The following is a 13,932-nucleotide window of genomic DNA, read 5'->3' on the forward strand; positions in this document are numbered from 1 at the left end:
AGTGTCATGACCAAAATCTGGGGCGAAATCAATGAGCCCTGATTTATGATCAGTTTATAAAAAGGCTCGACTTTTGTTAATCGGATACATTTCACAAATTAATATTGTCGCTTTAAGACGACTTCTTTTTACGAAAATCGCAAAAAAACACATGTCGGCTAATTCGAACATAGGTACATTTTAATTAATATCAAATGAATATGTCATTTTGTTATCATTTGCCCGCGCGTCTCACAATACTGTGAGTTGTGAAATTGTATGGAGAAATTATGAATGAATACATTGATAAAGACGCGATGCACTTTAACGGCTGATGGTACGAACAAGTACGAGCAAGACAAAAAATAAGTTCGAACTGGCCTCCTACTCATCATCCATACACGATCATTAGGTATGGACACGAGATGTAGGGAGACGGGTGTAAAATGATCCCTTGAGACAAAAGGACTGCGTCGTCGAGTAAGTCGTCCCTATACAAACTAGCAGCAACTTCTATTCAAAAATTCTATAAATTCTCCACAAACAAAATTAAAAAAAAAACATTGTGAAAAATATATAATTCTTATCTATGGTAAGTAAGACTCTGCTAATGGAACTCCACGCCGATTGCCTAGTTTCTTTACAAGTTGTACCTGGGTTTGCTTTTCATCTGTGTTGTGCAGCTAATTGTACCTAAGTAAAAGTGCTGATTGTAAATAAATCTCTAAACTTGAAAACGAATGCATACTAAAGGAGGTATCAGTCCCAACTTAAAAGTACAACTAAGCATAATAAAATATGAAAATTGAAATTCATGGATAAGTAATCTTAACGATGTACTTAACCAACTAATAAATAATGTTACAATAATGGCCTACAGTCAACATGATCATATCTGATATTATTATCTGAAACAGTTAATTACTTAGATAAAATAGACTGCATTGCATAAATTAATAGACAATTTACGTCTAAAGTATGCAACGTCAACGCGCGTGCGGTGTATCGTGAACGAATGCTTTACGAAATAGTTGCAAACACTGCATGACTTAGGCGAGCAAAAATTTACCGCCAATGAGTTAGTGAAATCAATATTGCCTTGATACCCTTATCGACTATATAAAAGTCGTAGATTTTTCTGAATATGTATCAGTTACTTGTTGGGCTTAGGACAAAGCTAAACAAACCTCAACACAAAATGTACTCGAAGGTAAAAATACATATAATTAACTATTTATATACTTACGCCTAGACATAGGTAGAAACAGTGAATAATTTCTTTTATAGAGAAAAAGTGCCATATTTTTGTGTCAGAGCTTTTTTCTACAACCGCGCCTCTTGCATTCAGTACATAGAGCATACATTTTCAACCCTGAAGTCTTAAAAAAAACACAATAGTTTAATTGCCACGCATGGTTTCGTAATAATATAAGCTTTCTTTGCGTTAAAGCTCAGTGTGGGAATAAATAGTTCAAATTAGTTGAAGTTAATAGTTTAAAGGAAAATCAGAAGTGAGCCAGTTTTAAAGGCTCCTCAATGCGAACGTACTCCTTCTTTTTCTCGATCCTTGCTTACAGACTTGGACTATGCAGTTCTAATAGATATTTTTTTTTCACAATATTAACAAGCTGTTAATTTATTTGCTACAGGTGCTTTGCCTCGCTACCCTTCTGGCTGTGGCTGCTGCCCACTACGGGCACTCGTCGCAGTATATCTCCCGCCACGACGGGCCGGCGCATCTCGTGCCCATCCACGGACACCATGGCCATCATGACCATGACTACTACGTGAGTATAGACGATAGAAATGTATTAAAGGTACCGTTAGGATTCAAACTTCTTACTGCTGCAGTATTGCGGCGCGCCATTGTTACCGCAAAATTTAAAAATCCGGGCTACCCGCTGACTACGGATCTGGAAAACTCGATCCTTCGCAAACTGAAAATGACTGCCATTGGGTTGCCTGTGAATCTAAAACTTGTTAGGCATTGGTATCGCGCTGACCTGTACCTACTGTCTGATACCTACTGACCGATACCATACTTAAAGTATCATTCGCGAAAACTGACGCGGATTTTGTATGAGAATTTAGACAGTTCAGTACAAATCTCGCGCCTTATGAATCAACCTAAACATGCTTAGTACTGTAGGTACGTCATTATGTATTGTTTATTAATTTATATTATAATTTAAAGAAAATCTTCTTTATGACAAATAAATCAACTAATATTTTATTGACAGGCTTACCCTAAGTACGAGTTCGAGTACAAAGTAGACGACCCGCATACCGGCGACCACAAGACGCAGCACGAGCACCGCGATGGTGATGTCGTCAAGGGCTTCTACAGCCTGCACGAGCCCGACGGTTCTGTTAGACACGTCCACTACCACGGCGACAAGCACACCGGGTAAGATCATACGCAATCGTGAATTCTGTAGTCAATGTAATTACTTGACATGTCTGTAATTGTAAAAATCTCTGTCTATCCAATACCTATACATTTTCTATTTCCCGTGATTAATACATAAATTATCATACACATGGTCTTCAGGAAAATTGTTTCTTGTGAAAACTCCACAGGTAATTTTTCTTCGAGATAGATTTTATAATCGTTCCATAATGTTCGGTCAATGTTACGCAAAAAACAATATTTATGAAAATCTTCATACGGGTTTCCTAGAATTCTGATTTCTATCTGCTACTTTTAAAGATTTGTTATTAATGTTATTATATTTACCATTTCACGGTCTCCTAGCCTAGTTGGTAATGACCCAGGTTCGAATCACGGTAAGGACAGTTATTTATTTTGTTTATTTATTTATTTAAACTTTATTGCACAAAAGAAAAACTTATCGTACAAAAGGCGGACTTAATGCCAAAAGCATTCTCTACCAGTCAACCTTAAGGCAAAGCAGAGAGATTGTGGGCGGTGCAACTGCTACTACTACTAATAAAATTTAATATAAACCGCAAAGCTAATTTAAAAAATTTAACAGATATGCAAGTACATCAAAATATACACGATACATATAATATAAATACATATACCTAACATTTAAATATATACAATAAAATATATAAATTATATAACTAAAACTAGGAATCCTTCATTCTACCAGCAAAGAAAGCACGTACCGATTTTTTAAAAGCGAACTTGTTTGGGGCATTTTAAATACTAAGGGGAAGTCGGTTTATCACGAATATTTATTCCTGACATATGTATTTTAGTATGTATGTATCTATACATATAATATATTGTATGTTTATCGCCGTAGCCGCCTAGTACCCATAATACAAGCTTTACTTAGTTTGGGGCTAGTTCGATGTGCGTAAGATTGTCCCCAAATATTTGTTTTATTTATAAATTATTTATTTCCTTCTTATTTTCAGATTCCACGCTGACGTTAAGCACAGCACCCACCATATCGTGCCCCACCATCATCATCATCACTATTAAAATACCAACGATTTTATTTTTATATTGTTTCTGTTTGTGTTCGACTTTGATATGTTTGTACCAAATAAAAAATATTAACATTTGAATCTGTGTTGAAGTTATTTCATTAATAGGTATTTCTTAATTTCTTATGGACTTGCTTAGTATGGCATATGTTTACAATTTGGTTCTATACTCCATTGTATTTGGTCAAAAAATATAAACATATCTTTGATGTCGATTGTACTTACCAATTCAATCGGGGAAAAAAATACCTACTAATGGGTTAACGAAGCCAATCCTTAAGTAAACAAAAGGTGTAAAAAATGAACTTAAAGACACAACACAACTACAAACTAAAAGAAACTCTTTTTAAGTAATTAAAACCTACCATTTGACTTACCATGAAATATTTTAAGCGGAAGCGAATATCTACAGAAGCCAAAAATAACTAAATAAAATATTAAGATAATGAATCAATGGCAACACGACAATAGCAATAGTAAATTTTTGAGTTTAGAGCAATAGTGTATTCAACATTAATTAGACATTATCTGTATTAACTTTTATAAAAGTTAGATCAGATAAGCTTTTATTGAACTTGCAATATCTGTTAATTTTGCTAAGATAATATCTTGCAAACAAAGCTGAAATCAGTTCTCGATCTCGAATTTTGGTAACAATACAATGTCATTGCACCTTCAAACTGGTTTGATGATGGGGATCTACTATTATGTTTATATCTACTATATTATTACTATATTTAGTCTGGACTCGTTGCAATCGTCTTGATGAGAAGCAGACTATCTTAAAAAGAGCAAAAGTAGTAAGTACACTTGCAATTAGACCGCCTGTTGTCTGCGTCTATCATTACCTCTATAATCAATTGTCTTCCTTTAAGCTGTATCCTTTACTGAGGTGTGCCCAATAGATGACACCCTACTGTCACCTCTATTGACAATGACTTAAGTTTCAAGATGGCATGTACTGGGACCGCGTCGAGCACCGTACCACCACCTTACTGTCTCATTCATATTTTTACATAAATAACGCCTGAAACAAAAAATATTTCTTCTAACTGCCTGTGAGTTTATTGTTCAAGCTATTTGCTAAAAATTTGCTAAGCGCACGAGAAGGAATTCAAATTTCTTGTCTTATTGTTATGCAGCTGATATGTTTCATTGTCAATTATGCAGAAATATGCAAATATAGAAAGTGTTTGAGTCGACCGCGACCCCTGTCAAAGCCGATACGCAACAACGGCTAGAGTTTTTGCGTGTTGACACTGAGTCCGGTCATCGTCGGCGCGTGATACGTGAAATGAGACTAATCGGGGGCGCGATTTAGCTTATTGATGGCAACTACATGGCTTCTTTTGTCAAAAAGGAGGGATATGACCGACTTCTAAATCTTTGAATTTGAAATCATGGAGAGTAAACATTTTTTTTTTATTGCCATGTCTAAAAATCAAATGCCTAATCTCGTCCCTGGGAGCGTAGCCCAGATGTGAGAACTGACAATCGTTCATATTGAATTTCAAATGAAAAGTTAACAATGTATGGAAATAACACTTGACCTTTAAGGATGACTCACGTTAGACCGGGCCGTGTCATTCAGGCGCATCGTTTTCCATGGAAAGCAACACGTGATCGCCTGTCATGTCATAGAAAAGTAAGCGCCGGAAGCTCCGGCCCGGACACGGCCCGGCCCTTTATGTTTGGATCTCTCATTGCGATACACTTTTCATACATTTCGATACACATCAAGACCGAACGTTTTTTGGCTCAGCAGATGAGGTTTAACATAATTTAATAGGTATTTTTTATAAAGCCTTATTTTCGGGAGCTTTTTAGCGATAATTTAAAAATATTCTAACTATAAAGAAGGTTTCAAGAATCCTTTACGTATAAAGGATGAGTCACGCTAGACCGACATGCCATTTTCTATGACGGCTGATCCCTGGAGTTACCATGGTTACTAGTACAATTTGACACTGAGTTAACGGTTTAATCGGTTAACCCCGAGTTAGTGGGATGGTGCAAGTGACCCCAAGTAGCATTGCAAGCTGTATATAAGCTGTATTAAAGTTTATTTGTATACTATAAGCTGTACAGTTAGGCTGTACAAAGGCTGTATAAGCGCTTATACAGCCCTTATAAGTAAAAAAAGGGCCCAAATTATACAGCCTTTGGCGTTATTAGAGCTGTAGAGTAGCTGTATAAGCAATACATAAGCTGCATAATAGCTGCATTACAGCTATATTTCGGTGTAACAGGAAACCTTAACACTACAGATAATCTCTTATAAGTACGATATAAGAATATAAGTTTTAAATGAGTTATAAGAAAGAATTACAAGAGAATAATAATCATTTAAGAAACTAAAATGTAAATATAGTAATGGCGACAATAAAGTGTTATAGTGGATGGTAAAATTAAAAGTAAATATTATACAGGACTTGAATGGAATTTTACATTATTGGTAAGTGCGGATTATTATTTATTGTGAAACTGTGTATCTTTTCTGGCAAAATATTTACGCGCCTGCAAAATAACAAAGAGAAACCATAAGGAAAATATCAAAAATCGGCAAAGTTACTGTTTGTTTTTAAGGTTAGAGTATCAAAAATATTTATAAATATTAATTCTAAGGCTAAACAATTTATTTTAGCTGGTAATCATAACACGGCGTTAGTCTGCTAAATATTTGCAAGTATTTCTTTAATTATATTTACAAATACGTTTTTTTATTTCTTGTAAAATGGCGACAATTTTTAAACAGCCTACAGGATAGTTGGAGAGCATTATAATCTTAGTAGCTGTGCTGTGTAATAAATAGAGTGTCTTTTACAGCTTTTGTAATTAAAACAGCTTTATAATAGAATATTTGTATTCGTTTGGCTGTATTTCGGTTCTCCGTACATAAGTTATAATTCTCTTTAGAGATCCGTATAACAAATAAAAAACCTGTACTGTAACTGTCATTAATTAAAAACATTCGTAAAAACTAAAAAACGAAAACTAGTGCCTACGTCAAATCATGGGATTAGTTGTCAAGCGGACCCCAGGCTCTCATGAGCCGTGGCGAAATGCCGGGATAACGCGAGGAAGAAGAAGACTGTAACTATCATATATTCCTTTAGTTTTATAATACACTTATTTTCAGAAATCATTACACTACTATACTTATACGAGTGTAAAATTACGCCAAAAGATTGTTATAAGCGACTCTATCAGTAATACAGAAAAAAGCTGTACTATAGCTGCCATTTATTCATTTGGTTTTATAATACCCTTACAGACAGAAGTTATACAACTACTATTCTTATAGGAGAGTAAGATTACGCCATAAGAAATAGCTTTAAAACGGGGTTGACAGATACATTTGTACAGCTACAAGTGCCAAGTGATACTACAATACAGCCTGTATACAGCTTTTACGATAAAATTAGCTTGTAGTGTTTCATAACACTTAATGTTTTAAAACGGAGTTGACAGATACTTTTGTACAGCTAAAAGTGCCAAGTGTTACTACAATACAGCCTGTATACAGCTTTTACGATAGAATTAGCTTGTAGTCTCTCACAACACTTTTAGTTTTATAGTAGATTTTTTATATTCTGATAAAGCATCCCATGCTTCCGCAGAATCCTTTATAATGATTTTATACAGCTTGAGCTGTATAATGTCTGTAAAGTACCTTTTATACAGCTTAAATCTTTTCTGACACTCTTATACGTCCCTTAAATCACTCTAAGTTCTTAATTGGCTGCTATATTGATGTTGCCGACACTTCCATGCTACTTGGGACGCTAAGATGCGGCTCCTAAACCGCAACTACTAAAAATAACATTAGGTACTCATTAGCTTCGAGCAACGCCAGTTTCCGACCTGCCGGAAGGGAAGAGCCCAAGCGATATCTTACCGTAGGTATAAATCTTCCTACCATTTTTTGCGGGGGGAAACGTGCACACAGTCGCACTTTTCACTCACTTTCACTCACATACAAAATCCAATCTGTAATTACGACACAAATACATAGAAAATGACACACGTCAAAGACAAATCTTGCAAACCTCGATCTCTTTTTGTGTACGTATGAGAAACTACACGCTCGATAGCGGGGAAATAGTACGAATGCTGTCTCCCTTCCCTTCCCGGTGTTGCTCGAAGCTCATTAGTTAATACATAAATATCTATCTAAATAAAATGGCTACCACATATACTTACTTAAGTACATGCAGACTAACGAACAGACGAATTAAATTATTTTTTGCCGTTATAGCTTCGGAACCCTAATAAAATGCAGCTCAAATTCAAGGTTACAACTTATCCGATATCGTAAATCCGTAATGTACATTTTATAGGTAATGAACTGGTTTGACCATATTTAAACATATGATCTTACGTAAACTCTCATGAGTGCTAATATATAAGAAACAGAAACACTACATCATTATCAATTAAGTCTGAGACTTAAAGCATTAACATACTCGAAAAATGTACACAAAGGTATTTTAATTATTGTTATCATAATTCTTTTATTTAGAATACAGGTGGTGAAACCATGTTAAAAAAAATAGACACTGCAGATAAGTACACCTATTTTAAATTTACTACCTGTGTATTTGGCTCATAATATAATAACATTATAAATAAATCCCGATTTGGAAAAACTTTGACTTATGTTCCTATAAATAAAAAACGCACCCCCGCCTTAAACGCAAGCTCGGATAGAATCTAAAACGAACTCAAAATAAGATGGAACATGAGATCGAGGAAGTCCAATAAGATAAAATTATGACTGTTTTCTATCTTCAGGTATTCCTTGCCGCCATTACCCTGGCTGTGGCCTTAGCCAGACCTCAGGATGGACATCACGGGCACGGTCACGCATACTCCTCTCAGAGCATAGTGCTTCACCAAAGCCATGGACATGACCACGGGCATAAACACCATGAACACCATTCTGCTCCGCAGCAGACTGGTAGCGAGAAGAAACATGAGGAACACCACCACGATTACTATGTAAGAAGTTTATAAACTGATGATATGTACTGGATATGATGGTCGTTCTTGTCTAGATACGTGACAGCGTGATAAAACGGTGTCCGTCACTTTCTATCCCACGGTATTAAAAAGTGACAGTTATTTTATCACGTGGATAAAGATGGATAAAGCCATCCATAATACGCTGGCAGGACTTTTATACTGCTCTTACGTACGGATACTTATTTAAAATTGAATCCTTTTATAGGCGCACCCTAAGTACGAGTTCGAGTACAAGGTGGAGGACCCGCACACCGGCGACAAGAAGTCCCAGCACGAGTCCCGCGACGGCGACGTCGTGAAGGGCTACTACAGCCTGCATGAGCCTGATGGCACCATCAGGATTGTTCACTACTCCGCCGACAAACACAGCGGGTAAGATAACTTGTAGCTGCTATTCGTATTCCAATAACAAGTCACAATGAACGATATTTTTTTTTCTAAATTCATTAGGATCGTCTCATAGTCATATTCGAAACGTCAAAAAGTTGTTTTTTTTTACATTAAGTTGTAATTTAATACACTCAAGTGATTTACGGCCCGATTCGAACTTTAAGATACGTCAGTTAATAGATCTAGAAACGATATGGATTAGATATATCAGTGTCAAATGTGACGTTTCTTCAAACAAAAACGTCACTTTTGACACTGACACATCTAATCCATATCGTTTCTAGATCTATTAATAGACGTATCTTAAAGTTCGAATCAGGCAGTCACGCTCTCGTTTATGCGCGTTTTCTATGTGTATTCGGATAATACCAAATGTCGGATAATTCCGAAATTCAGATGAAAATCACCCTTAATTCCATCATAATAAAAGTCTCTTTTCGAAATTATCCAACAGTTTTCGACATTCGGAATTACCCGAGTAAACCTTATATAAATTAGTTATATGAACGTTTAAATGGTATTTTATTTATAAAACCATTTTTATTTTCTTTTTTAGATTCAACGCTGAAGTTAAGAGGGAAGGTCACGCTAAGCATGTAATCCCTGCCCACCATCATTGAACATTATTATAATATATTGTTTTTATATTGTTTTGTAGCCTATTGTTAGTAAATTGATGTAATATATTTGGTTTTTTTATTCATCTGTTGTTTTTCTATACTGCGATACTGAATTTTAAGCTCCAAAGTGTACATAAAGTACCTGTACACCCTCTGGCGTGAGGTGTCGTGTCGTTGGATAGGTCATTCAAAATGAATAGGTTTGGTGGAAGAGAAGATTTTCCAAAATAATCTTTCCGAAAGAAAACAAAATGCGCTCCTCCCCCCTCGAACTTATAAACCATGGATCAAAAAAAATAAAATCATAGCAAAAAGACGTACCTACTTTTCTTTTGCTTTTTAAGTACATTCAAGCGAGCCAATTATGACGGACGAGCAACTAACTACGAAAACCCAACACCGAGCATGGAACGACATGCTTTTGGCTGTTTTTTTTGTTTTGCTTTTAGGCTAGTTCATTTATTGTATTTGAAAAGCAGCCTTTATAAGGCAGAGGGAATTATATTTCCCACCTGATTTTGAACTTTATTTCAAAGTGATAGGGTTCAATTTTGCATAATTCCTGAAACCCTTATGCCTTATAAAGGGTTAAATAATTTATTTATTTTTTGTCAACATATCCGTCTTGTCAGTTAAATATTAACTTAACGTTAATACTATAATATGATAAAAAATAAGCATTAAAATAGTAGGTAGATCAATATTTTTCCCTCTAAATTGGGTTATTAAAAAATAGATAGGTATTTTTTTATTAATTCAATTTAAAGAGGTGAAAATATCCGTCAAAAAAGTAAGGATAATAAAATAATCATGATCATTTGTTTTTGACTGTTCGTAACACTAATATTTGAACATAGTACCTAGTGTGTTCATTAGGTACTTGCATAGTTTTATTTCTTTATGTAAACTTTACTGGTGATGTGATGACCTTGTGTGTGATTTTTCTTATACAATATACACAACAAATACGAGTACCTACAGGCTAAATATCTACTATGTGAAATTAAAATATCTAACGAGTAAGATGAACTATGCAACTAATCATAGTAAATACTTCAGGCCTTATGAAACTTTCTTAGATTGGTGATCTAATATCTCTGTCACCGCAAAATTAATTTTTGTGCGTGTTGATTATAATTACGATTATAATAACAATGAATTTACGAAATAGTTGCGAACACTATGCATGACTTAGTTGGCGAGCAAACTTACCAGTGAATGAGTTAGTGAAATCAATATTGCCTTGATACCCTTATCGACAATATAAAAGTCGCAGAATTCGGCTGGTATGTATCAGTCAGCTGCTGTGTTTAGCTCCTCTAGGACAAAACCAAATAAGCCTATTGACAATGTACTCCAAGGTAATTAGTAAAGAATATTATAAAGTGAATTAAATTATTGGAAGGTAGTTTAAATCAAAAATGATAAATAAATTTAATACATAGAGAAAAAAGGCTACTCGACAATTAAATAGTCTTACTTTTTTTATGTTCTTTAAAAAACAAATTTTCACCTTACATCCAAATACTAAAAAGTTTCCCACTTTCACATTTTTGCCGCAAAAAATACCTCAGATGGATGAGTTAATTTTAATGGATTTTTGTATTGCCTTTCTTTCGAATCCTTTCTTGGAAATTGTTGTCTTAACTATCAATAGAAATACTAATCCATTCCATTGATGTCCTGACACCTGACAGTAGGTACCTACTCCTCAAATAGTGTTTTAGCCAAATGTGGAGCCTCATTAATCTTTATTATTAGAACATAAATTGAAGTAAAACTAAATTACGTTCCAGGTCCTGTGCCTCGCCACTCTCCTGGCCGTCGCCGCCGCCCACTACGGGCACGGGCACGGTCACGCGTTCTCCTCGCAGCACATCTCCCGCCACGACGGGCCCGCGCACGTCGTTCCCATCCACGGTCACGGTCACCATGGCCATGACCACGGTCACGACCATGTCGACTACTACGTAAGTATGGAAAGAGCGTCCTTGTTTGCGTGGTTTCTAGTTAGCCACGCACTGTTATAATTTTATTGAGTTCGTTGCGTTACAATCGTGAGTTATTGTGACTCGTGATGCCCATGAACTAAAATTATGATTGTTTATTATGATAAAAAGTTTGTTATGACGGCTGCACATGCATTTTATATATTTTATTCTGATATAAATAAAAGCGTAACGCAGGATAGACATGACCGTATAAATATACGAATTTAGCTTATACTTAAAAAGATGTTTGAAATAGGTACTATTCAGTTAATTCTCATGAATTAAAAATGTATTTAAATTTCACAGGCTTACCCTAAATACGAGTTTGAGTACAAAGTAGATGACCCGCATACCGGCGACCACAAGACCCAGCACGAGCACCGCGATGGTGATGTCGTCAAGGGCTTCTACAGCCTGCACGAACCCGACGGTTCCATCAGACACGTCCACTACCACGGCGACAAGCACTCCGGGTAAGATGAAGTTAAACTCTATGATAATATTATCCATTGTGCGAGAAGGTTAATTGATAGCCTGATATTTCAGAGGGAAACTGCAAATAACGGTCATAAAAAAAGTATTACCATCCAATTGTCATCAAATTTTGACTTTTTTGTACTAAACCACAATTTCGTTTTTATGACCTTGCCCGAAACATGAATTCCTATTACAAACAAACCAACAGAAAAACAGGGTTTGCGTCAAGCACTGCATACAAATAAACAATATTAAGAAAGTGCTTTTCAAACGTGCTTATTCATATGTCGCAGTCGGATCGTATAATCCGCCGTATTACATTACGGCTAGCCGTTTTCAAAAACAGGGGCGTTTTGAAATGCGGCGGTTTAACGATTAGCCGGATTGAATGCGGCTGAATGAGAATCCGCCGGAATGTATTCGGCGCCATACGTTCTTCAATACGGCTAGCCGTAATGTAATACAGCGAGTCATTAGCCGCCGCTTTGACAGTTTTTAGTTCCCATTTTTAACACCCGTGGCGCTGCCTGACAAACGCTGGGGTGTCCATCAAATCTGGAGTTCGTCGGACTGTTTCTTTTCAAAAAACATTTCTTTCGCAACTTAACTAGACGGAGCCCTATTTCTGAGCGGTTTGCCCTTCGGGCATCTGAAGCTACCTAACGGACCTAACCTACCTACCTATTGATTTAGTGAGACGTCCGTGAAAACATTACACTTTGGGGAAAAAAGCGTAGGTAGGTAAGTAGGTTAGGTTCGTTAGGTAGCTTCAGATGCCCGAAGGGCAAACCGCCCAGAAATAGGAGCCCCGCTTGCGGGGCTCCGTCTATTTAAGTTGTGAAGGAAATGTTTTGGAAAAGAAACACATGTAGTGCGGTGGGACCATGGTAAAAATAAATTAAATTGCAAACATTGTCAAACTCCGGTTACGTAGGCGACCGAAAGAACTGGTCACTCTACAATCTAAAATAGTAGTACGATGCGGCTAAACGTTGGCCGCCTTATTGAAGAACGTATCGCAATGACAATCCGGCTAATCGTCGAACCGCCGCATTTCAAAACGCCCCTGTTTTTGATAACGGCTAGCCGTAATGTAATACGGCGGATTATACGATCTGACTACGACACATATACCGCGAAGAGCAAAATTAATATTTTGTATTTTGAAACCAAATAATATTTATTTTTTCATCTTATTTTTGCAGATTCCATGCTGACGTGAAACACGAAACCCACCATATCGTCCCTGAGAAACACCACCACCACTACTAAATTGTTCTATTATATTACATTTTACGTATGAATCTGTGATCTACCGATAATTGTTATGTTGTAAATATTTTTTACCAAGTATATTTCTTACAAGCTATGCTTTTCTGATTACCTTACCTACCCACCTTCATGTTCCACAAAAAAAATTTAACCAACTTAAGAAAACTTAACAACTTAAGAAATCAATGTTTTTTGAAATGTCAAGTTAGGCTTAATTACAACATCCGAGTGACACCTATCTACGGTATGTTTAGTCACAACTACAACTTAAAATAAATAACCGGTGGTCTGCGTGAATGCATGTGCAATTTACCTTGACTTCATTGATAGTAATATAATTTAGGCATCAATTGAACAAAAATATGATTTTTTTAATCATTTATTTACATACAATATATATACAGTGGTACTACTAAACGAAATTAATAACTAGCTTAAATCTAAAATAGGCCCTTGAGGCATTGTACTAAGGATGCTGGCGGCATTTCCTCGCTGTATCGCAATGCTGATACGTTGTGCGAGGTAGCCGCCAGCTCTTCGGTCACCAGTTACGTCAACCAGACGCTTCGCGATTTCTGAGAACAACTTATGCGCGCTGGGACCCCATGGACCTAGAGTTTCAACTCCAATATGAATTGATTTCATTAAGTTATAAGCAGCAAAAGCTTTAAACTTCCTGTACGGCTACCACCAGTTTTGACATTGACATAACGCTC

General features: G+C 36.2%; 2 protein-coding genes across 2 annotated transcripts in view; both read left to right on the plus strand.

Annotated features, from left to right (window-relative positions):
- Window positions 1-8,842, plus strand: part of LOC134793677 (histidine-rich glycoprotein-like) — a 46,838-nt gene extending 37,996 nt beyond the window's left edge. Inside the window, exon 3 of the mRNA XM_063765330.1 lies at window positions 8,702-8,842. Coding sequence (XP_063621400.1) covers window positions 8,702-8,842 — 141 coding nt within the window. The remainder of the gene's footprint in view (window positions 1-8,701) is intronic.
- LOC134793702 (histidine-rich glycoprotein-like) lies at window positions 1,061-13,305 on the plus strand. Its single transcript, XM_063765353.1, has 7 exons — window positions 1,061-1,189; window positions 1,629-1,766; window positions 2,220-2,386; window positions 3,370-3,406; window positions 11,273-11,446; window positions 11,774-11,940; window positions 13,150-13,305. The coding sequence occupies exons 1-7, from the start codon at window positions 1,124-1,126 to the stop codon at window positions 13,214-13,216; spliced, it is 816 nt and encodes a 271-aa protein (XP_063621423.1). The 5' UTR covers window positions 1,061-1,123; the 3' UTR covers window positions 13,217-13,305.
- Window positions 13,306-13,932: the final 627 nt, after the last annotated feature.

The sequence above is a fragment of the Cydia splendana genome, chromosome 9, assembly GCF_910591565.1.
Source record: "Cydia splendana chromosome 9, ilCydSple1.2, whole genome shotgun sequence".
In the NCBI taxonomy this organism is placed as follows: domain Eukaryota; kingdom Metazoa; phylum Arthropoda; class Insecta; order Lepidoptera; family Tortricidae; genus Cydia; species Cydia splendana.

What these genes read in the sequence shown, in the direction of transcription:
- LOC134793702 (XM_063765353.1), top strand. Translation starts at nt 1,124, where the DNA reads ATGTATCAGTTACTTGTTGGGCTTAGGACAAAGCTAAACAAACCTCAA. An exon ending in ATCATGACCATGACTACTAC is followed by an intron (nt 1,767 to 2,219) that starts GTGAGTATAGAC and finishes TTTTATTGACAG; the next exon opens with GCTTACCCTAAGTACGAGTT. An exon ending in ACGACCATGTCGACTACTAC is followed by an intron (nt 11,447 to 11,773) that starts GTAAGTATGGAA and finishes TAAATTTCACAG; the next exon opens with GCTTACCCTAAATACGAGTT.